Source organism: Notechis scutatus, chromosome 4 (assembly GCF_049901735.1).
Source record: "Notechis scutatus isolate UNSWTSFEM ecotype Mainland chromosome 4, rNotScu1.2, whole genome shotgun sequence".
In the NCBI taxonomy this organism is placed as follows: domain Eukaryota; kingdom Metazoa; phylum Chordata; class Lepidosauria; order Squamata; family Elapidae; genus Notechis; species Notechis scutatus.
In genome coordinates, this window is record NC_142012.1 from 68,063,900 (window position 1) to 68,086,379 (window position 22,480).

General features: G+C 38.8%; 3 protein-coding genes across 5 annotated transcripts in view; 1 reads left to right on the forward strand and 2 right to left on the reverse strand.

Annotated features, from left to right (window-relative positions):
- Window positions 1-532, reverse strand: part of FNIP2 (folliculin interacting protein 2) — a 69,882-nt gene extending 69,350 nt beyond the window's left edge. Inside the window, exon 1 of the mRNA XM_087963664.1 lies at window positions 1-532. Coding sequence (XP_087819790.1) covers window positions 1-116 — 116 coding nt within the window. The 5' untranslated portion in view covers window positions 117-532.
- PPID (peptidylprolyl isomerase D) lies at window positions 450-21,404 on the forward strand. 2 transcript variants are annotated; one of them, XM_087963675.1, is made up of 10 exons: window positions 450-696; window positions 9,679-9,819; window positions 10,643-10,749; window positions 11,524-11,712; window positions 12,194-12,316; window positions 12,652-12,758; window positions 17,329-17,467; window positions 19,055-19,141; window positions 19,439-19,481; window positions 20,931-21,404. In XM_087963675.1, the coding sequence occupies exons 2-10, from the start codon at window positions 9,687-9,689 to the stop codon at window positions 21,017-21,019; spliced, it is 1,017 nt and encodes a 338-aa protein (XP_087819801.1). In that variant the 5' UTR covers window positions 450-696; window positions 9,679-9,686; the 3' UTR covers window positions 21,020-21,404. The 2 variants fall into 2 exon arrangements, with proteins under 2 accessions (XP_087819801.1, XP_087819800.1); XM_087963674.1 differs by lacking the exon at window positions 450-696 and adding an exon at window positions 7,350-7,477.
- Window positions 21,400-22,480, reverse strand: part of ETFDH (electron transfer flavoprotein dehydrogenase) — a 25,323-nt gene continuing 24,242 nt past the window's right edge. For both annotated transcript variants that reach the window (XM_026675832.2, XM_087963668.1), the window contains exon 13: window positions 21,400-22,335. In XM_026675832.2, the coding sequence (XP_026531617.2) occupies window positions 22,172-22,335 (164 nt within the window). In that variant the 3' untranslated portion in view covers window positions 21,400-22,171. The remainder of the gene's footprint in view (window positions 22,336-22,480) is intronic.

Genomic DNA, 22,480 nt, shown 5'->3' on the forward strand with positions numbered 1-22,480 from the left:
CTGAAGGTTGAGCATTCCTTGGACAGTCTAAAAGGGGAAGGGGAGGTCGAGTCGCCACTACTAAGCCGGCCACCGCCCCTTTTGTGAAAGAGCTTCTGGAGCAGCGTCGGAGCCATGCTGCTACTGCGCTTCCTCCCGAGCTGAGCGGAGTCGGGGAAGGGAAGCAGGGCACACCGGATCAGACAGATCGCTCAGCCAGCCGCGATCAAGATTCCCGATCTCCGCAGCGTCCCTAGTAGCAGCCCCCATGCCAGCTCCAAAGCGGGACGTCCAGGCTGGAGAGCTTAAGCCGAGCTTACTTTAATTCATTCTCTCTCTCTCTCTCTCGGAGGAGGGCAGGCGCCTCCCTCTTTTTCCCAGGCTGGCGTTCATGGAGCCGATCAGTCATATGACTAGGGGGGAAAAAAGCTTGAAAGTCTTGTGTGTTTTGTTCAGGCTCACGCGGACCCGCACATACACAGCGCCCCCCCCTCCACACACCTTCCTCCGTGGGCTGCGATTGCAGAGCTCGGCGTCTCCAACCTTGCAATTTTTCCCGAACGCGCAACTCTTAAGCTTTGCTCGAGGTGGCCCGCAAAGGCTTTGAAAAGCCAGCCTTTAAAGGTATTGCGAGCGCTTCTCTTCCCTTTGTTTTTCTTCATTTAGAAAAGTTCGGCAATTCCTCCGAAAGGAATAGAAAAGAACATTACACCAAAGGTAACTTATGTTTTGCACTTCTAATCTTTTTGGCAGTTACGAATCCTTTTTCCACAGCGCAACCGGGAGTGGCTCGTTCCAGTTTTTCGAGGGGAATACTTTAAAAAAAAAAAAAAAGGACACATTTAATAACCCTTTTCGTATTGTTGAAAGTCAGTGCCCATTTATCCTGGAAGGATAAAATATTTTGGGAAATATTGAAAAAAAAGGCAGAATATTATTATTTCTCCAAAGGGAGAAATGGAGAAACATATTTTTAGAGGCAGAAAGCACCCCCCCTCACTTTCCTTAATAGCCCACAGCAGATGTTTAAAGAGTTTATTGAAAGAGGAAGACCAAGTATCTAGATAGCTCTATTCATAGGCAAAGCAAACACTGCAGGCAGAAATCCATTCAAGACAGGCTATTTTGAAACTCCCAGCAGCAAAATATGAACAAAGACAGAAGGTAGGATTGGCCCTCACTCAAGATCCAACACAGGACAAAGCTATTAAGCCACAATAGGTATTGCCTAACACCCTTTCAGAACACAAGCCCCCTTGTTGCATCATCCCAGAGCAGTCAAAACTTCACTTGGGAGCTCAGATAAACAAGCCAGAGGCTGACTAGATTAGTTTAGACAAGGACCTAGGATTTGCATTTCCTCTTTTGCCTATAGTCAGCTATGACCCCCCATATAACCCCATAGGAATCTGAGAACTGTCAATAGAACATTAGAGGATGAGGACTTCCGGTTTGGGTTTCTTCAGCGACAGACCGAAATCCGTGATCGTGCGCAGTTTTGATCTGTGCTCGCCGCTGGAGCGCCTCGATCCTTTCAATTCGGGGCTGAAGCCACCCCGTAGAGGTGGTGAAGAGGGGGGAGATTGCTAGCCGAGTGGAGGGGAGCCGCATCTCTCCTCCTTGGCTGGTCTAAACTCCCTTTCCTGAAGGCGGTTGCAGCGATGGTCAGAATGGCCACCTCAAAGAAGAACCCGATTAGATAAGATTGTGCAGGAGGAAGACAAAGAGGAAAGCAGGACAGACCGGGCTAAACAACAGAGAACATCCAAGCAAGGTACCCTGAATCTAAAAGTACTTAGAGGGATACTTCTGAAAGAAGATTTGTAAGTGGCAAAGGAGAGAGAAAAGGAGGTTAAAAACCCTTTTTTAAACCTTTATATTGACAATTACAAATGGTACAGAAAGAAATTTATGTTAGTCTATTTTGACACTAATAGGCAACTTTAAGCTGAAATCTAAGTGTCAAAAGGAGAATAAAGATTTATTATTTTTTTGGTCATTTTACAGCCCTAAAAAGGAGAAGAGTGGAGGCAAAAGGGTGGAACTTGGAATAATGAAAAAATGGAGTGCCACCTGGAAAAATAAAGAGGATTAACAGTAAAAATTTGAAAAGACTCCCGAGGATACATTGTAACTGAAATCTTATTAAAAGATAGAGTAACCCATGGAAAGGAAAAGTAAAGGAAAGAAACAAGAAGGAACAGTCTGGGATCATTTGGTGATTTAAAAAAAAGTTTTTGGCATTGTTTTTGTTTTCTTTTTCTGTTTTTACTTAGTCAATCGGGTGGTTGTTCAAAAGTGTTTAAAATGGCATCACTCCTGGAGGAATTGAAGATGAGTCTTAAAAAACAGAAAGAAGATGCAGAAAGGAGAGGAAGATCCTTTGGCTTCGTATTTGAATTTTTTTGAAATGCAGATCCTGAACTATTAAAAGCAAAAGGAAACGCTTCAAGAGCTAGAAGGACGAGACAAAGAAGAAGCCATTTTTAATGATCAAATAATGCAAAATGTGGTAAAAGGGGGAAAGGAGTTAAAAATTTGAGATCAAAGGGAACAGCCAAAAAGAAAAATAGGCTGAAAAAGAAGTATAACAGCAAGGAGAAGCAGAAAAGAAAACTACAGGAGGGAAAATTAGAGAGAGAAGGGTATAAAAAAAGGGATGAGAAAAAGGGGGGGAAATAGAAAGGAAAAGAACTTATGAGGGACAAAAGCAGGAAATAAAGAAAAAGGGGAAACGTACTAGGATTAAAGGTATTTGCTTAGTTAGAAAACACAGAGACAATGGCTAAATTAAGTTAAAAGTGAGGATTCTGCAAAGGTACAAAAGATAGTGTTGTGACAGGAGAATACTGTAATGAGTTAGAAATGAAATAAGTAAATATGAAATAAAACTATTGTTATATAATGGTATGTTTATTTATAATTAATGCAATAATACAGAAGGGAGGGAAACATTGTAATTTTTTCTAAAGATTGATAAAATATTGAAAAGAAATGTGAAAGATATATAAGGAAATTTATACCAGTTACTAGAATGAATTTGACTAATTATTTTGCTTATTAATAGTAAACAATTTATAAGATAAAGCTGTATGACTATCCAATGGTATGTTTATTAATAATTAATGTAATAATGAAGAAGGGAGGAAAACATTTCAATTGTGCTCCAAACATGGAAGCACCAGCTCCAAACAGCGGCGGCGCTCCAAACATGGAAGTGGCAGCTCCAAATGCAGTGGCAGTGCTCCAAACGCAGTAGCAGCTCCAAATGTAGAAGTGGCAGCTCCAAACGTGGCAGCGGTATGGGCAGAAGGGAAATCAACAGCGGCAAGCACTGAAGGTCTCGGGTCTGCAGCAAACGTGCTTGGTAGGAGTAGGGAGCTCTCCGTGCTCCGCCATGATCGCCCATTAGGAGCAGCTGGTGGCAAGGCATGGCTACCCATGGGGCGCTCCTAACGGCAAGTCTCCCCGCCCTTCCCCCATTTTGCATGTTTTAAAATAGGCCTAAATTTGGGGGGAGGGGCTTAATTTCATTTTATGCCTAGAAAATATGCTGGGTCTTCCTATTGGGGGAGGCCGTATTGTTGGAGAAACACGGTAGTTCTGGTTCATCAATAAACCACCTTTCCAATCAGCCTCCATGTTTCCAATGTCTTTCTCCCAGCTTTGAATTGAACCAGATGGATATTTCTTCCCACAATATTGATGCCGATTCCCTTCCTAAATCCCATACTGGTTATGGAGTACTAGAACAAGAACTAAAATATCTATGAATTGATGAAAACTGAGGAAGTTTGTTGATTGTCAATAGAATTTTCAAATAGTTACAAGGATGGAACTATCAAATTTGGGCTACAAACTATTTGTTAGATAGCAACAGAAAAATCTAATTCTTTGCTGATGTCCAGTGATGTTCAGGATCTTAGAGCTGAAGTTTTAGAGGTTTAATTTGAAAGAAAAAAAAAAGTGGCCAAATCCTAATTTTAAAATAAATTGGCTTGAAATATGATGAGTCACTACTTTCAGTAAGTGTCCCCTTTTCAAAATACTTTTGCTGGCTATAAGCAGGGGTGGGATTCTACTGGTTCTGTCCAGCTCTACAGAACCGATAGTTCTGAAGAGCAGCAGACACAGAACCGGTTCTGTGTCTACTGCGATTTTGGTCCACCCGCCCGCCCGGGCTCTTACCTGTCCTTTGTTTCCTGCTTTTCAACCGCAGCTGCTTTGCGCGGCACAGCTGCAGTTGAAAAAGCAGGAAAAAGGGGCTTTTTCAACCGCTGCGCTGCTCAGCTGTCCAGGCAGCTCAGCATGGTGTAAATTGAACACGCGTACGACATGAAGTGACAGAACCGGTAGTTACACCGTTCGGATCCCATCCCTGGCTCCAAGGTTACAGAGAATTGCCAAGTTGATCAATGTATGATGGTAAAGTGCTGAAAAATAGTAGAAAAAATAACAAGAAATCACAACCTAAAACCCATTGGTCCTAGGACATGTTATCAGAGCTGTATCAAGCCATGATTCTTAAATCATTTTCACAACATTATAATAGGAACTTTAGTATATCTTTTGCTCTCTATCCCATCTACACACACATTCAGAAATTACTGAGTTAGGATGCTTAACAGCTTCAGTAATCAATTGTTTAGGACTTAACTAACTTAAACGTATATGTACTGTAAATAAACTGTCATATGGACATACAAATAAAATGCAATTCAAAGTTATACCTACTGAATCAGTTAAAGCACCAGGGACCCCAACCTTTTGGGCACCAGGGACCAGTTTCGTGGAGAAAGGATTTTCTGCTGAAACGAGGGGGTGTGATTTTATGTGCTGCCTGTATCCTGTGGATGGGGCTTCACTTGTTTGCATGGCCTGGCTGCTGGCATGCCACAGACTAGTGCCAGTCCATGGGGGTTGGAGACCCCTGTGTTAAAAGTTAATTTTGAAAATTTATAGCATAACTTATGAATACATTACACTTACTGACCTTTTTACCTGGGAATTTTAATTTAAAACTATCTGAAGTAACTATCTGAAGGAAAGACAAAGCCCCTTTAATCCAGCATTTTATGTATCATAGTACAGGGGTCCCCAACCACCGGGCCCCGGACCAGTATTGGTCCGTGGATCATTTTGTACCGGGCCGCCTACTTTGCTTGGGCACCGCCATCTTGTTTCGACGGCGCTTGAGAAAGTGCTTCCGGGTGAGCTTGTTGGTCATCGGTTGGAAAGCGGCGTTTGGGTGCTGAAGGAATCCTCGCGCCTTAGTTTCATCGAAGAGGGGGTGGTGGCTTCGAACGAAGAGCCATCCCGATGGCGGTGGAGTCTCGCGTTACTCAGGAGGAGATTAAGAAAGAGCCCAAAAAGCCCATCGACCGCGAGAAGGTACAAAGGAGGAGTTGAAGGTGGCGGGGAGAAGCCGGGGACTGCTGGCTGGCCGGTCGCTCAGCTCGCCTTGCCTTGGTCGTGCGTGCTGATGCCGGTACCGGTCCGTGGATCATTTTGTGATGCCGGTACCGGGCCGTGGTACAAAAAAGGTTGGGGGCCACTGTCATAGTAGACAACCAGATACTCTGGTTTGCTTGCAAGCAGAAAAGAGGTGAAGAATGTTAGCACCCACCCTTCTCCTAGAAAAATGAAATATTATAGGAAATATTAAAAAGGCAGAAAATTATACCTCCCTGGATGAGAAAAGGAGAAACACACTGTTGGAAAGCAGCCCCCACCTTTGTTAATAGGCCCAGAAAGACCAAAGACATCTAGAACACAAAAGGCCTTCAGCTCCCGGGTGATGGGATTAGCCCTCACTCCCATCCAAACAAGGACAAAGCCATTAAGCCAAAATAGGAATTGCCCAAAGTGCCTTCATTATACCACCCAGCTAGATTCAACCAAGCTTGGGACTCAAGACAACCTACAAAGTTACCCCTCCATGGCCGAGCTGTTTTTTGCTCAGGACCTCAAAATCATGTGGTCCAGTCATCCATTAAACCATCTTTCCAAATAGCCTCCATGTTTCCAAGTGTCTTTCTCCCCACTTGGAACTGAACCCAGATGGACATGAACCCAGATACAGTTTTCCAAGTCAAAAGTCTTACACATGATAGCTTTTTTTTCTATAGAAAGTAGTTAACCTGCTTCAATCATTGATTGTTCTCTTCTGCACTTTTTACACTTTGGTTCTAATATATGCCTTTTTAAATACTGTGTGGCAATCAGGACTCCATACAGTATTCCAGATGCACTTGGGTTATAAATTTGTATAAAGGAATTAGTGTTAGCACTTTTAACTTTCAAACATTTCCAAACGATCCCTAACCATAGCATTGGCCCTTTCCTTAGCTTCAGTTCACCAGATACATTTTCTCTGATTTATTACCTATGACCTCAGAATGTTTTTCCAGATTGGTTACCCACCCCACTCCAATATGTCTATGAGATCTGATTTTTTTTTTTTTTGGTCTCAACATGCATCATTTTCCTTTTATCTTGCTGGCTACAGACTTCGAAGGGAAAAAAAGTGTATTGTTTTGGGTGCAAATAAAGCCGTTGGGTTGGTAAGGAATGCTTCAGACAAACTGCTAGTGCTAGGCTGCATGAAATAACCTAATTTCCTGGGTTCACCCAACTCGCAATCCAAAACCAGCCAAAGACACTGAAGCCAGGAAGGTGGTGGTGGTGGGGAGGTTTGAGAACATCTTAGTGATATGTTTTCTATGCTCAAAAGCTTTGTTTAGGGCAGGGGTAGGGAAACTTGGCTCTTCTATCACTGATGGACTTCAACTCCCAGAATTCCTGAGTGCGCCATAAAAGGTTCCCCATCCCTGCAGTTGTGAGGGAATTTTTGACTTGAATGAGACTGTTTAATATTGAAAAGGTAGGGCATATGCTCTGCATTTGTATATTCAACAGTGCTATTTGTATATTCAACAGTCCCATTTGTATATTCAACAGTCCCATTCAAGTCAAAAATTCCCTCACAACTGAAAAACCAGTAGGCCAGGGATGGGGAACCTTTCATGGCGCACTCAGGAATTCTGGGAGTTGAAGTCCGTCAGTGATAGAAAAGCCAGTAGTTTCCCTACCCCTAGTTTAGGGAACACTGAATGCAAGAAAACTACGATGTGCTTGAGCTGCAATCGGTTGCTAACCGAAGCTGCAATGCCGTTCCAACTGAACAGCTAGTAACCAAAAGCACCGCCTGGCAACCGAGCGATTCTCGCCTTTTTTTTTTGGAACTAAAAGGGCGGGCAAAAAGGGCCTTCGTGCGTCCCGCCTCTCTCCAGGCAGGAAGGCGGAGCTGAAGGCCGCAGCTGAAGGCAGAGCCTGGGAAAGCAGCAGGCAAAGGAGAGGAGGGGGGTGGCGGGTGGCGGGTAGTGTTTTGGTTCAGCGGTAGCCGGCGGCAACATGTCTCACGCTTCTCCGCTCTCGAAACCGTCCAACCCGAGCAACCCCCGAGTCTTTTTCGATGTGGACGTTGGGGGTGAACGAGGTGCGGGTGGCAGGAGAAGGAGGCGGGGTGGCCAAGGCGCGTTCGGAGGTTGGGCAGGTGGGGGGGGGGGATGGCCGGGCCGTATCGGACCCTTTGTGTGCCGGAGGCGCCCCGGGTCTTCGGCCCGAGGCGCGCGGCTTTGATCGAGTTGCGCGTGGCCCCCGCGGCCTCTGAGCAGAATCTGAGGCAAAAATAGCGGTAAACGAGGAAGGCCTTTTGCGACGGGCGCTGTGAGCACAGGCCGGGGTGACGGTGGGAGGAGGGTTTTTTATCGCTGTCCAGCGTCCCGGAGGAGAAGTTGGATCGCTCCAAGCGGCTCCGCATTTCCTTCTGTTAAATGGGTCCCCGCGGCCCGGGCTTGGTTGCCGCCACACGCGCAAGAAGTCTCTCGAAGCCCCTCAGTCTTGGAAACTCGACGCTGGAGGCCGCTGGGGGTTCCTTGTGGTAACATCACAGCGGCCGAAGCTTCGGGGTGAGGGACTCCCCCCGCTTCTGCCGTTGCAAAAGCCCCTTATATACAACGAGGGAGAATCCCCACAAACGTGAGGGCATGTTCTCACCGCCGAAACCTAAAAAGGCGTGTGTGGTCGGATGAAGCTTTTCACAATGAGTTCTCTTTATATATAAACTGGCTTTCATGGCCTAAAGCAGGGTCTCCAACCTTGGCCACTTTAAGACTTGTGGACTTCAACTCCCAGAGTTCCTCAGCCAGCTGGCTGAGGAACTCTGGGAGTTGAAGTCCACAAGTCTTAAAGTGGCCAAGGTTGGAGACCCCTGGCCTAAAGAAAAGGAATGTGCTGTGATTTTATGCGGTGTGGCTCGAAGGTTAATACACTGCCAGAACTATTGTAAAATATACCTTCCATTCAATCCGTAAATCACAGATCAATCTCACAGGTGTGAACTTGGAAGTCAATCCCACTGAAATCCGATACTGTAGATTTATATTTTGGGGGTTAGTGTTGTCTCTTAGCTGAATAACTTAAAACCAGCACCAATGATTCTTATTCTTGAACAAATATATTGAAATACGACAACAATCCATAAAACATAAGCTCCTTTACCCCACCACCCTGATATGTTTTGTTAAGGCAAATCTTAGAAGACAGCTAGGGATAACATGAACAGTTTGAATGACTTTAACTCCTTTCTGTAGAAATCTATAATATTCACAATCTTCTTAGGTTAAAAAAAGAATTTCCAAATAAGTATTTGAAATTTCCATAACATTTACCATAACATTGACAGGTATCACAATACATTTTTATAATATGGAATATACTAATTGAGCCCAATATAGCCTACAGCATGAGTCTATGAAACCCTGTATATTGCAGTTATCAAGAATCAAGGTTACTGTTTTGATAACTTTCTGAATAAAAATAGTGTTTTAAAATGCATATTAGTATTTGCCTCTCAGACGTACTTATTAAAATGACAATCTAAATAATGTTCAAAAAAAAAACCCCTATCCAAATCTAACCTACAGCTGTAATTAGTACCAAAATTTCTGTTGTTAAATGAGTTGCACCCAATTTTATCATTCTTTTTTGTGACAGTTAACAAATCACTGCAGTTGTTAAGTACATCATGCAGTTGTTAAGCGAATATTGGCTTCACCCATTGACTTTGCTTGTCAGAACCTAGTTGGAAAAGGAGAAAATGGCAATCACATGATCCCAGGGCATTGTAATTGTAAAAAAATGCTTCCCAAGGGCCCAATTTTTGATGACATGACTGCGGAAATGCTATGACAATTGTAAATGCAAGGATCAGTTGTAAGTTACTTTTTTCTGTGCCATTGTAACTTTGAAGGTTTGCTAAACAAATGGTTATAAGATGAATACCTAATATTTGGTGCTGGTCAGGTTTTTATCCATAACAGTAATAGAAATGATCAACAGACAGTAGACTGGTTATTACTGATATCTAGCGGCAACTGAATGGATTTTAGATTATGTATCTGAATGTAGGCAAAGCTGAATTATAATCTCACATATACGGAAAAGCTGCATTGCTTGGTCTGGAATAATTAAATATTTGATTGGCAGGTGGAACATCAGAGTTCAAGAAACTTTTATACATTTAAAATTGTATTAATACTGGCTGAATTCAGTGAGTGAATTGAGTCCTAAATTTTTTGAGAGTGGTGTGATACACATTGCTAAAATAAGTACAGCTACAGATTTCTCTCGTTCCAGTTGGTCGAATGGTATTAGAACTGTTTGCAGATATTGTACCTAAAACTGCAGAAAACTTTCGTGCATTGTGTACTGGAGAAAAAGGTATTGGGCCTACAACTGGAAAGCCTCTTCATTATAAAGGATGTCCTTTCCATAGAAGTAAGTACTTATTCCTATTTGAATGAATGAAAGATTGCTTACAATCAAAGCATGCAAGAATAAATATAATAAAAAAGAAACAAAACCACATACATTTCATGAGAAACAAGTCCTTCATCCATTAGTTTCTTTCTACATCTAACTAACAGCAGCCAAAAAATTGGCTAGCACCATTGTGACATTGATTCTAGAATCTTGTATTGATATAATTTGGGATAGTCAAAGCACTGAGGTTGGTGTCTTATTTTAGTTTAAAAGAAGGCATACACTTTTTATGAAGATTTAAGATTTTAAGAAAACAATAGAGAGATAACAGTTCCTTATTTGTATCCATTAAAACATTGACATAATAACAGTGTTCCTGGTGTTATAATGCTGCAGAGCATATTATATTTGATTTAGGACTCAAGTATGTTTAGGGAGATATGAGTGGAACTAATTTGGAAATTAGACAAAAATAGAATTAGGTGCCTTTGCATAAGTACTTACTACAATTGATATAATTCACAAAACAAAATTTCTGGAGCATGAGTGTTTTGTTTTGATCTTAGAATAGCTTATTTCGGAGTTGTTCCCTATGATCAGAACATTAAAAATACTGATCTAAACACTAAACATACTGTTTGAGATGCAGTGTATTTTGTTCCTATCAGTTTTGTTTCATGCTTAGAATGTTTTCATATCCATATCGATTTAGTTTGCTAAAATGCTGATTTGCAAAGAGAGAAAGATTAAAAAAAAACCCAGCTAGTAATGGAAGAAAGGCACTTGATTTTAGATAATTGAGGTCTGTTTCAGCTTTTTCACTTTGGTTCAATTGTAGTTATCAAGGAATTTATGATCCAGGGTGGAGATTTTTCAAATCAGGATGGAACAGGTGGAGAAAGTATATATGGAGAAAAGTTTGAAGATGAAAATTTTCATTATAAGGTAATAGGTTTTATAATTAAAATTTCCAGTGGACACAATTCTGCTAATGAATTTTGAAGGAAAACCAAACACCAGCCCTTAAAAAAGGTAGAAATCAGAGAGAATCAGAGCTGCTCATACCTTCCAAAGTTTTTGTTCTTTTTTCCAAATTTGCTTTAAGAAGATTTCTATGAAAATAAAAGGAAGAAAAAAATGAAATATATTCATTTACACCAAGCTCTGCTTTTGGTTTGGAGCAGATTTAGGGACCAGATCTTTCCTTTCATGATCTGCCGAAATGCCACCTTTCATGTAGGATAATGGGATTTCTGAGAATGAATCAGAGTGCTAACTCTTATTCTACAGTGAGAAAATCCAACGTATAAATGCTTTTATTTTTTATCAACAACATACAGTGTTTGCATTGTATTTATTTGTACATATATTCTATAGTGTAAATAGGTCAGTGTTTGCTAAAGAACAAGTTTCAGCTATCTTTATTAAGTGAGGAGAGCATTTCAGTCTTCCAAGTAAAATTAATTTTATCTCAAATTCTTACATAAATATTAAAATATGGAGATATTTGTCTTTTAAATGCCCCAATCTCATGATCCTACTTTTAACTTTATTTGTGTATATGTATAAATTTTAGATATGGGTATGCAACTTTTTGACTGGGTGAAAAGTTTTCTTAGTTGTGTATTCCAAATATATGATATTGCAGGTTAGGAAATGATATATGATTTTCAGTTTACCAATGAATCATTTTCATGAGAACATTGCTGTTTTATTTAGCATGATAAACCAGGTTTGCTGAGCATGGCAAATGCAGGATGCAATACAAATGGTTCACAGTTCTTTATCACAACTGTGCCTACCCCTCACCTTGATGGGAAACACGTCGTCTTTGGGCAAGTGATCAAGGGCATGGGTGTTGCAAAACTTTTAGAAAATGTTGAAATAAAAGGAGAAAAACCTGCCAAGGTAAGCTAAAATCGTTGGGGTATCTTTTTCATATCATAACATTTTAAGATAATTCAAATATGTTTTCATTTCATTTTAAAATATGAGTTAAATTATTCAACAATAACATTTGTTTGCTTTGATGGTAATTATCGTTTCTACTTATATATAGAATAATTTTAGCAAATATTTGCTGGGTCCCTCCTGATGTTTAATTTCAACTCTAGCATACTAGAACAAGTTGGTTAGGGTTACTAGGATAGGTAGTAAAGCAAGAATTAAGGTGTCAATAGCTTTTTCCCTGCCCATCTTAGATTAAAGAGCCAGTCAGATTGCAGTTTAACTACTAACATTCAAGAGAGGTATTATTTTTACTTTTCACATAAAGTTGAAAAAAACTTAAGTTTGAAGTTTGGAAAACATTTGGAAAAAATGACATGTTTTCTGAAAATTGAAGCAGGTTGCCATTGAAAAAGTTACGTTTTATATATTTCTTTTACAGTTGTGCGTTATTGCAGAATGTGGAGAGCTAAAAGAAGATGAAAACTGGGAAATCTCTCCCATGGATGGTTCTGGAGATATTCATGCAGACTTTCCTGAAGATTCTGACATAGATTTAAAGGAAGTAAGTGTTTCATTTATTTCCTATGTTAATATTAAAGAAGCTTTGTTAAAAGTTTACTTTATATTATTGATCTTTTTAAAGTAGAAAACATGTAACACGAATTGTCCTTGTCTTGTTTTCTATCTTGACGTTCTGCAGCTTCCAACCCTTTCAATAGCTTAAATGGAGTATTCTATTTATACTTCATGTTGCTGCATTGCAGCTCTTAACACTGTGCAATTATATCCAATAGCATGTGGGAAACTGTTTCCAAGCTGTTTTTTCCCCAAAATTCTTTAGGGAACAAAATGAAATGACATGCAACTATGCTCAGTACATTTGCTTCTTTTTTGTAGGTTGACAAGATTGTGGCTGTAGCTGAAGATGTAAAAAATATAGGCAATTCTTTCTTCAAGTCACAAAATTGGGCAATGGCAGTCAAGAAATACAGCAAGTCTTTGAGGTAAAATTACATATTGTTCCTAAAATATATATATTCTACCTAGGGCTTTCAGGTTGGAACTGCAAACATCTGATGACTACTGATAAGCAGCAAAGAGATAGTAGAAATTGTAAACTTATTTGGTGCCATCTAGTGATCATCCAGATTTTTGCAGTCCAGATTTGATAGCCCTAGGTCAGTGATGGCAAACCTTTTGGGCCCCAAGTACCCAAAGTGCACACATGCGTACGCATACCCAAAACGCAAAGTGCCACACACATGTGTGCGTGGCCCCCATGCATGTGCCCAGCCCCTGCACATGCACGGCAGCATGCATGGTGGAGCTGAGCTGGGGCAATGGTGCACATGCCCACAGAGAGGGTTCTGCATGCCACTTGTGTAATTTGCCATGTATACACATTTTTTTAATTAGAAAGTGAAATTGTGAATAGACAAGGTAGCCCTTTTCTCATTTTTAATACATTGGTGAATAGCATATGGTCCTCATAATCCCTGAAATAGTGCCATCAAAAAACCAGTATTATTTTGGATTTCCGGTTTGCAGCGCTTCGGGGCAGGCAGGAATCCACGACTGTACGCGGTTTCTGCCTGCGCTCACTGCCCGAGTGCCCCGAGCCACCCGGCTTCGGGGCTAAGCCACCTCCGTAGAAGGTGGCGAAGACAGGGGGGATCTGGCAGGGTCGAGAGACATCGCACCTCTCTTCCCTAGCCGGCAAAACCCCCTTTTCTGAAGGCAGCTGAGCGGCGGTCAGCAATGGCCGCCACATAGAAGAGCTCAGCCGGAAAAAGAAAGTGCAGGAGGAGTCGTGAAGAAGTGAAAGTGGTTTTTGCTGACCGGGATAAAGTAAGAGAAAGTATCCTGGAACTTGAAATTTGCAAAAGATAATTTGTTTCCAGAGAGAGTTACAAGCGGCGAATGGAATTTTAAAAGGAAAAGTTTTTTTTCTTTCTTTTCACTCTCCTTCCTAATGTGACAGCGGATGGAACCATAAGAGAAATTGGAAAACCCGCATTGGAGGTAATTAAATGCTGAAGGGATAAGGATTTCTGAACTTTAAAAAAAAACCAAAAAACCTTTTTTGCTGTGAGTGGGAAGGGAGAGGGAAAAAAAAATTGGAGCAGAATTTGAAAATAAGAAGAAGACTGCCTAGAATTTTAAAGAGTTATTAAACATTAATAAGACTTCTAAAAGATATATTTTAAATGGAACTTTGTGACTAAACAGTAACCCAAGAAAGGAGAAAGTATTAAAAGAAATAGCTTATTTGGATTGTTTGGTGACTTTGGAACTTCTGAGAACTATCTTTGATTAAAAGCACTTGGGTGATTGTTTGGAAAAACTTTTTCTCTCTACAATGGCATCACTTGTGGATGAATTGAAACTTGAATATCAAAAATATAAAAAAGAAGAACAAGAAGAAAAGGACTCTCTTGGCACTCTCTTTCAATTTTTAGAAATGGCGGTTTGTACCTATGAAAAGCTGACTGCGCAACAGGATGACTGGGATAAAGAAGAAGCCATCTCTGATGAACAAGTGACTCTATTTGGGGAAGAAAAGGAGAAAGAGAAAAAGGAAAAGGAAAAGAGGACTTTAAGACTTGGAAAACAACCAAAAAAGAGAAAAATAAGGTGAAAAGTGGATACTATGTTAGAAAACAACAGAAAGGAGGAAAGCAGAAGAAGAAAAGGGAGATGGAGAGACAAGGGGGTAAAAAGGGCAAGGAGAAGAACAAGCAAGGGAGAAAGGAAGGGATGAGAAGCCTCAATGGTGGGGAGCAAGATGCAAAGAAACAAAATTCTTTTAGAGATAATGGGTAAACTTTATTGAAAAAGGGATTCTGGAAAGGTACACAAGATTGTATTTTTATATTTGTATTTAGAAATAATCTTAGAAAATTAGAAACAATATGTAATTTAAAATGTGATAAAACATTTAGTGTAATTTAGTGAAATTTTTGTGAAGAAAAAGAAAGCAATGAAATAAAAGAGATTTGAAGTAGGAGAAGGGGGAACATTTTAACGAAATAATGATTTAAAATATGTGATGTGGGGGGGGGGGAAATAACTATGGAAAGCATAAGTGTTCCCATAAAGGTATGATATTTGATTGAAAAATAATGTGTAAAGTGTTTAAGGTATAAATGAATATCAATATTAATGATTAGATTGTGTAACTTTAGTGAAATTTTTTGTGAAGAAAAAGAAGGCGATGAAATAAATGAGAGATTTGAAGTAGGAGAAGGGGGAACATTTTAATGAAATAATGACTTAAAATATGTGATGTGGGGGAAAATAATTATGGAAAACAGAAGTGTTCCCATAAAAGTATGATATTCAATTGAAAAGTAACGTGTAAAGTGTTTAAGATATAAATGAATACTAATATTAACGATTAGATTTGTATTGGCATTGATAATAAAAAATATTGTATAATTTTAGAATGTACCAAACAGAATCCCAATGTAAGCTATGTATTATATTAAGTATTATAAATGTAGGGGAAAGAGATAAAGGCGTCATACTCCAATTAGTGTACAGGAGAAGTTTTGTTTAAAGAAGAAATATAAATGGATAGCTGGAAACAGAACAGACAAAGAATAATAAATATTATGATTTGAATTGAGATGAGATAAATAAAATAAAACTAAGAAAGTTTAAAAGAGAAGAGAAGCTATACAGAAAATTGAAAATGGTAATAAGATATGGAATGGTATATAAAATGAATATGAACTTGAATTTGTGTCTACGAAGAGTTGTAACCCGGGACTAAGCAACTTTCAGAAAAGATGTTTTAGTTTTATGTTTCTATGTTTTGTGTTTTTGTGTGTTTATGCTTGATTGAGTTAATAAAACCTTGGAGGAATGTTAGAAGAGGATAATTGAGAATAAAAGATAGAAGAGAATAAAACAAGTCAGGTGAAAATATAAGTATAATGAGTAAAAACATATAAAATAGATAAATATAGAAAAGAAATATAATTGAATAAAAGTAAAGGGAGAAATAATGAGAAATTTGAAAGGATATGTATGTGTTTATAAGGAAATGTCTCAATGCTGCATAAAATAATGTTTTATTTGCTTTGTTAAAATTTACAAATAACTTTCAGAAAAGAGGTTTTATGTTCTTATGTTTTATGTTTTGTTTGTCTTTAAAAACTAATAAAATTTGTTTAAAAAAAAATACCAGTATTATTTTCTGCAAAAATGTGAGAAGAGTGTAAACTGTTGGAAGGATTTAAAAGAGGTTAAAAAAAAAGAGTCCAAGGACATTCCCCCCAAATCCAGGCCCCATTTGTTTGTAAAATATTACTATACTTGCTTTGCACTTTGCAATATTTGATTACTAGATTTTTTTTAAAAAAAACCCAGTTTACTTCAAGGTTCTCTTATTTCATTTATGTAACTTATATACATTATATTCAATAAAATGGGGATGAGGAATGGGAAAAGACAACTAGTTTAATCAAGACCAAATTGTTTAAATTTAGGTCCTATTTAAATCATCTTAAGGATTTGCTTTAGCATTAAGTGATATTTGACTTAATCAGGTCACGCTTGCCCAAACTCCAACTGCAATTGGTTAATGTGAATATACATAATACTGTTTCATCCATACGTAGCATGGCTTTTTAATCAAAATTGATAAGTTTCCTCTGGTAAAGTATCATATCTAGAGTACCAAACATTCCCAGTTAATACGAGCTCATGTTTAAAGTTACTGGTTTCAAATGCCATTCCATACTATGCTAACTATACTGTAGTTGTCAACTGGGGAAATGCAGGATGTGGGTTAAAATAAAACTGCATGTAATTTACTAGCAGGATGGCACAGGATGTTGTGCAAGCATGTTGTTTAAAAGGTAGTCTTCAACTTATGACCAAAATTGAGAACAAAATTAAGCAAAACATTTGAGTATTGCCCCATTTTATGACCTTTCTTTCCACAGTTGTTAAAGAGAATCATTATAACTGTTATTAATACAGTTGTTAAGTCAATCTGGCTCACCCATTGATTTTGCTTGTCAGAAGGTCTCAAATGTTGCCAAATGTCTGAATTTTGATCATGTGACTATGGGAATGCTGTAGTGGTCATAAGTGTGAAAAGTCATGTCACTTTTTTCAGTGTCATTGTAACTTCGGTCACTAAATGAACTGTTGTAAGTCAAGGACTATCTATAGTAGTTATAATCTGGTTTAATTTGCAAATTATTTATTCAGTATTGCTAGTTGATAAATTAGTTATACAGGGAGTCTTTTTTTGGCTACCACAATATATCCTGACAAAATGGTCATGAGAGAGAGATAAACACACACACACACACACACACCACACCCTGTAAAGATTGCTGCTGTTTTATTTAGATAAAATTGACTCATGCAGCAGTGCATGTGTTAATCTCATTGTCATGTGTTATTGTCAGGTGCAGAAATTTAGAAGTAAGTGTTGGTCAGAAAATGCATACTTTTTTTACTACCATTTCTTACTGTTGTATGTGTGAATGGTCACATCCAAGGTTGTTGCTAAATGAGAACTACTGTGCTGTAAAATCCCCATCTTATTTTATACAGGTACATTGAAGCTTCAAAAGCTGTGGCAGAGGAAGGAAGTTCAAAGCTGAATTCAGTAGCATTGACATGTTATCTTAATACTGCTGCATGTAAATTGAAATCATTGGAGTGGCAGGATGCAATTGAAAACTGTACTAAGGTAAATATTTTTTTCCATAAGGTAAGTTCTGTAGCTTTCCATGAAGCCACACATCTCTTAAAATTTACCAGATTTACCAGATAATTTACCAAATTTTGGCACTATCCAACTTGCATCAAGGCTGTTTTATTGCAAATCAAGGTAAAACATATTAAAATTACACAGAAGTGTATTTCAGAGCATCCACATCTGCCCATACCACCGTATAGGAGTCACCTCTTCAAATCAGTTCCATCTTTTCTTGGTATTATATCACTGTTGCTGCCAAAGGCCAGGAATATATACAGTTGTTTAGAGCAGCTCCTGACAAGTGTGTCATATTCATAGTACCAATCAGTTTTTTTCTTTGAATACCCCAGCATTTTATTCAAGTGTTTGCATTACATATTTAAAAATAGAAATTATCATCTTAGATTTGCCTATAGTATGTTATTTGTAAAAAAAAAAACTATATAAATAACCAATAGATATCTCCTTAGGTATTCTGTGTAGTGTATAATAATGTTGCAGAGTGTATTCTCAGAAATTTATGTATCCAGTGATCAGTGTATGGTGTAGAGCAGGGGTCCCCAACCACGGTCCGCGGACCGTGTACCGTCCGCGGAACAAGTCCTACCGGGCCGCTGGCTTGCTGGCGCCGCCATCTTTTTCATGAAAAAGTGCTTCGGTGAGCTTTTCCGGGTAGAAAGCCATTTCTACCCGGAAAAGCTCACCGAGCTTCTGCCGCCATCTTTTTGATGAAAAAGTGCTTCCGGTGAGGTCACCGAAGCACTTTTCATCAAAAAGATGGCGCTCAGCTGATGCCGACCGGGCGCAGCGTAAAAAGGTTGGGAATCACTGGTGTAGAGTAACAGGGTTTTATGAATGGCTAGATAAGCATAGAATACTTATGCAAATACAGTAAACCCTCAATTTAGGGAATGATAGGGTAGAAAAATTATCTTTTATGCAGAATATTTATTAAATCCAGTTGAAAGTTTACACGTGTATAATATGTGAATTGGGCTTTATAAATTTTATACATGGACAAAGTAGCAAATAAGAATGTAAATCTGAACAAAGACTTACTGTACAGTATACAGATTTTGTCTGTTGTGCCTCAAGTCTACTAAACCAGGATCTGTTAAATATACAGTATGTCCAGAACAATTAAACTCGATTGTTTTTGGAAAAGGGAATCTGTTAATTCCAAATGTCATAAATTCACATATAAGTCTACATAGTTGTTAGAATAACATCAATTATGTAATTACATCAATTATGTAAATTGCTGTTTCAGAAACAGTGATCATGGGGTCTACCATTTAGTCTGTCATATCCAAGTTTGTTTAATGGACATCCAGAAAATTGGAGTTTTAGTGTACAGATGGTGGATGTTAGCAATTTAGACAGCTAGGTGTTTTAAAGTTCACTTTTCATTAGTTTGAATTGATTGAATCCAATTGACTATTGGATTACAATCCAGACTTCAGAACTGCTACAAAATTTAGTTTCCTAAATCCTGATTTAATTTTTTACATAAAACATCTAAATCAAGTTTTATTAGGTAGAAATGGATTTACTATAATTAATGTTCTCACTTTATAGGCTCTGGCTATAGATTCCACAAATACTAAAGCACTTTATAGGAAGGCCCAAGCTTGGGAAGGAATGAAAGATTATGATAAAGCATTGGTAAGCATCAACAGTTTTCTCACTAATATTGCAATAAATATAATTTTTAGATTTTTTTATCACTTTATAAGTAACTCAAGGTAGAAAATATACCTGATACTCTTTCCTCCTCCTATTTTTCCCAGAACAAGCCTGTGAAGTAGGTCAAAGCTGAGAGAAAGTGACCGGTGCAGTCACCTTTCATGCCTAAAGTGGGATTAAAACCCAGTCTGACCATTTCTAGGCCAACACTTTAATCATCATACCAAATTGGCTCTCTCATTTACATATTGCTTAATTATTTCTTTAACTTTACAGGTTGAGCTTCAGAAGGCTCAAGACATAGCACCTCAGGATAAAGGTAACAATACCAGATTGTCTTCAGCCTATTGCTATTGATGACTAAAAACCTCTTAGACACTTAAACCAGCATCACAGTATTGGTGTAAGAGGTCAGGGAAAAGATATGGAATGTGCACGCTAGACTATCCAGAACTATCTTTGCTATTCCCTGCTCCTACACTGTGGCTTTTTGAACTGTTTATAAATAGCGAGTGGGCTGTAAATAGCAATGCATCTTTGTATGGTTTTGAATTAAGCACGGTGTGGAAATCTTATCTTTGGTTTAAATCACAATTTATAAACATATTTTCCTTTGACTAGGAGTGTCAAACTCAAGGCCCAGGGACTGGATCTGGCCCATGGGATGCTTAGATCTGGCCTGTGTGGTAGAAACAGCAAAGGACCGGCCTGCGGTGCCTCTGCCAGCAAAATGGAGCTCAGCAGGGCTATGTGCAAGCCCTCCTGAACTCCACTTTTTGCTGGCAGACAGTTGCAGGAGGCCATTGCAGCCAGAAACGCCGCTCATGAGCCAGTTTTCTCTGGCAGAGCGCTCAGGCTTCCACAGGCACCCTGACCCAAGTGACATCAGGCTGGCCATGCCCACGCTGGCCCCCTAAGGGCAAACACAACCCTGATGCGGCCCTCGATGAAATTGAGTTTGACACCTCTGCCTGTTCTGACCCAGGCTGAACAGAATCACGAAACAGACTCTTTGTCGTCTTCCCCCCCCCCCCCACCCCAAAAAACCCCTTTTTAAATTTGGTTAATGTGAATTCCTGACATTCACACCCAGAAAAGTTCTGGCAAATAGCCTCCCAAGGTTTAATTGCACAAAGAAACCTTATCAGTCCTTGAATAGTTGCCAGGCCAAGAGCTTCCAGTCGCAATGTTGTAAAAGGAAATACTTGGCACGGAGTCTCTGAGGCACGAACGCAGATAAGCAAATCTTCACAATAGTAAGCCAACTAATGGTCTCTTGCAAACACCTCTCCCCTTTTGCTCCTACTTATTCCCTATGGGAGGGGCTATTCAGCGTCCACTTCTGCCTTTTCCTCCGAGTCAACCCGTTCCTTAGTTGTTCCCTTTTCCTGGCAGCTCTGCGCATGCACGCATCTGGAACAGGCTCCAGCTGTTGTTCTTCCCCACTTTTCTCCGACTCTGAAGGCAACGGATAAATGTCGGGCAGCCTTGCCCCCCGCCTGCCTCTGGCACAGAGCACCCATCAGAGCCTTCCCCAGATTCCAGGATTGGCCACGTTCCTCCCCAACCTCCTCACTGTCCGAGTTTGCCGCCTGCTCCGCTGGCAGTTGGCGGGCCACAACACTAACTTAGATAAAGGTTGAGGAAACACAATTTTCTGAATATTTGCATTCTTAGTATATTGCTTATGAAAAAAAAAACCATATTGTACGTACACATTCGCAGTGACACTAAATTGTGATCTTTTTTTTTTTTTTTACATCTGCAGCCATCCGGATGGAAGTACAGAAAGTCAAGCAGAAAATAAAAAATGAGAAGGAAAAAGAGAGAGCAGCATATGCAAAAATGTTTGCATGAATACAGTTTTTCTCTTTATGCAGAAAGAGGCAGGATTAATGTGAGTCATTATGGCAGCATGCTTACACCCATTGTGTTTCAAGACTGTCATATTTACATTTTGGATTTTAAAATAACACTTTAAAACACTTGTTAAGCTGAGCATAAAATATTCATGTGGTTGAATATTCAATATTCAACATGTGGTTGAATATTAGTTTAAAATATAAAAAACTACAAAAGAAAACATCAGAATGATACTGCAAAGAGCTTTTGTTCAGTGACATAACTTCCATTTTACATGTTCCAGATGATTTGTCTCCCTTCAATTCTTCTAGTAACCTTCATGATGATTGCAAAAGTGTAATTTGTAAGTTGAGGAAATAAACAGAATTTCTAACTCAAATAGAGAATACTTTATTACATTTTATTATAACAAAATGAATTCATACCAGAGGTAGTGTTGTTCTATTGTTTTTGTAAAATAATTGAAATATTCTCTAGATTAGTCTTGAAAGATGTATTTCCCTGAAATTGGGCCATCAAGAGAAATACAATAGTTATAGATATTATAAATATCCTGTATTCTGGATTACATCCATTATTAGTATTACAATGTATAGAACAATCAGGATAAAATTAGACCAGGATGTATTCAAACTTCTTGTCTTACCAGGTATTCTCTGAATAGAAAAAAAAACACATTCAAATAAAGTTTGTCTATTTACTAATTAAGGCACCAACACATTCAGGCTGCCGAACACTAACCTCAAAACCGATGTGTCCAATTTTACTCAGCCTGGTTACAGTTAACACTTTAAAACACTTTGACATCTAAGAGGTGCCCATTGATGATAAATGCCACCAGTTAAATAGTGATTTTTTTTTTGCATCGATTTTTTTGAGGTGGGGGATAGGTTTTTTAATTTATAGAAAAGGTTAAAATAGAACATCCATTTTTATATTTGAGAGAAAGATTAAAGATCATGCGTCCAAGATCCATTTTGCTGCTGAGCTTTAGTGCTGTAGCATGATCTGAGGACATGTGGCCTGTAGATTACTCTAGCCTTCATAGAGAACGGGCCCCTTAGAGCACATAACTTTTACAATAGCAAATCCCGAGTTGTGTCATTTCGTAGCATTGCCCACATATTTTTAAAAAATGGATTAAAACTACATTCCATTATAAGCTGGTCCTCCTCCACCTTCCGGTACAACCCAGTTAATATTCTGGCTGGGATCTTTAATATCACATGTTTTACAATGGACACAGTTCTGAGCATTTATCTGTAATCGTAATCCTTCTCCGCTTTCCACAGGAACAAATTCATAAACTCCTGTAAAATAGAATTTTAATTTTAGTTCAAGAGACAATAGAACTCAAATAAATGAGAGAAAAAATCACATTAATTATTTGTCAGGACAATTAGAAAGAAGAGTGAAGTCTGTTTAAATTGTTTGCTTCTCCCAAAATTGCAAGTT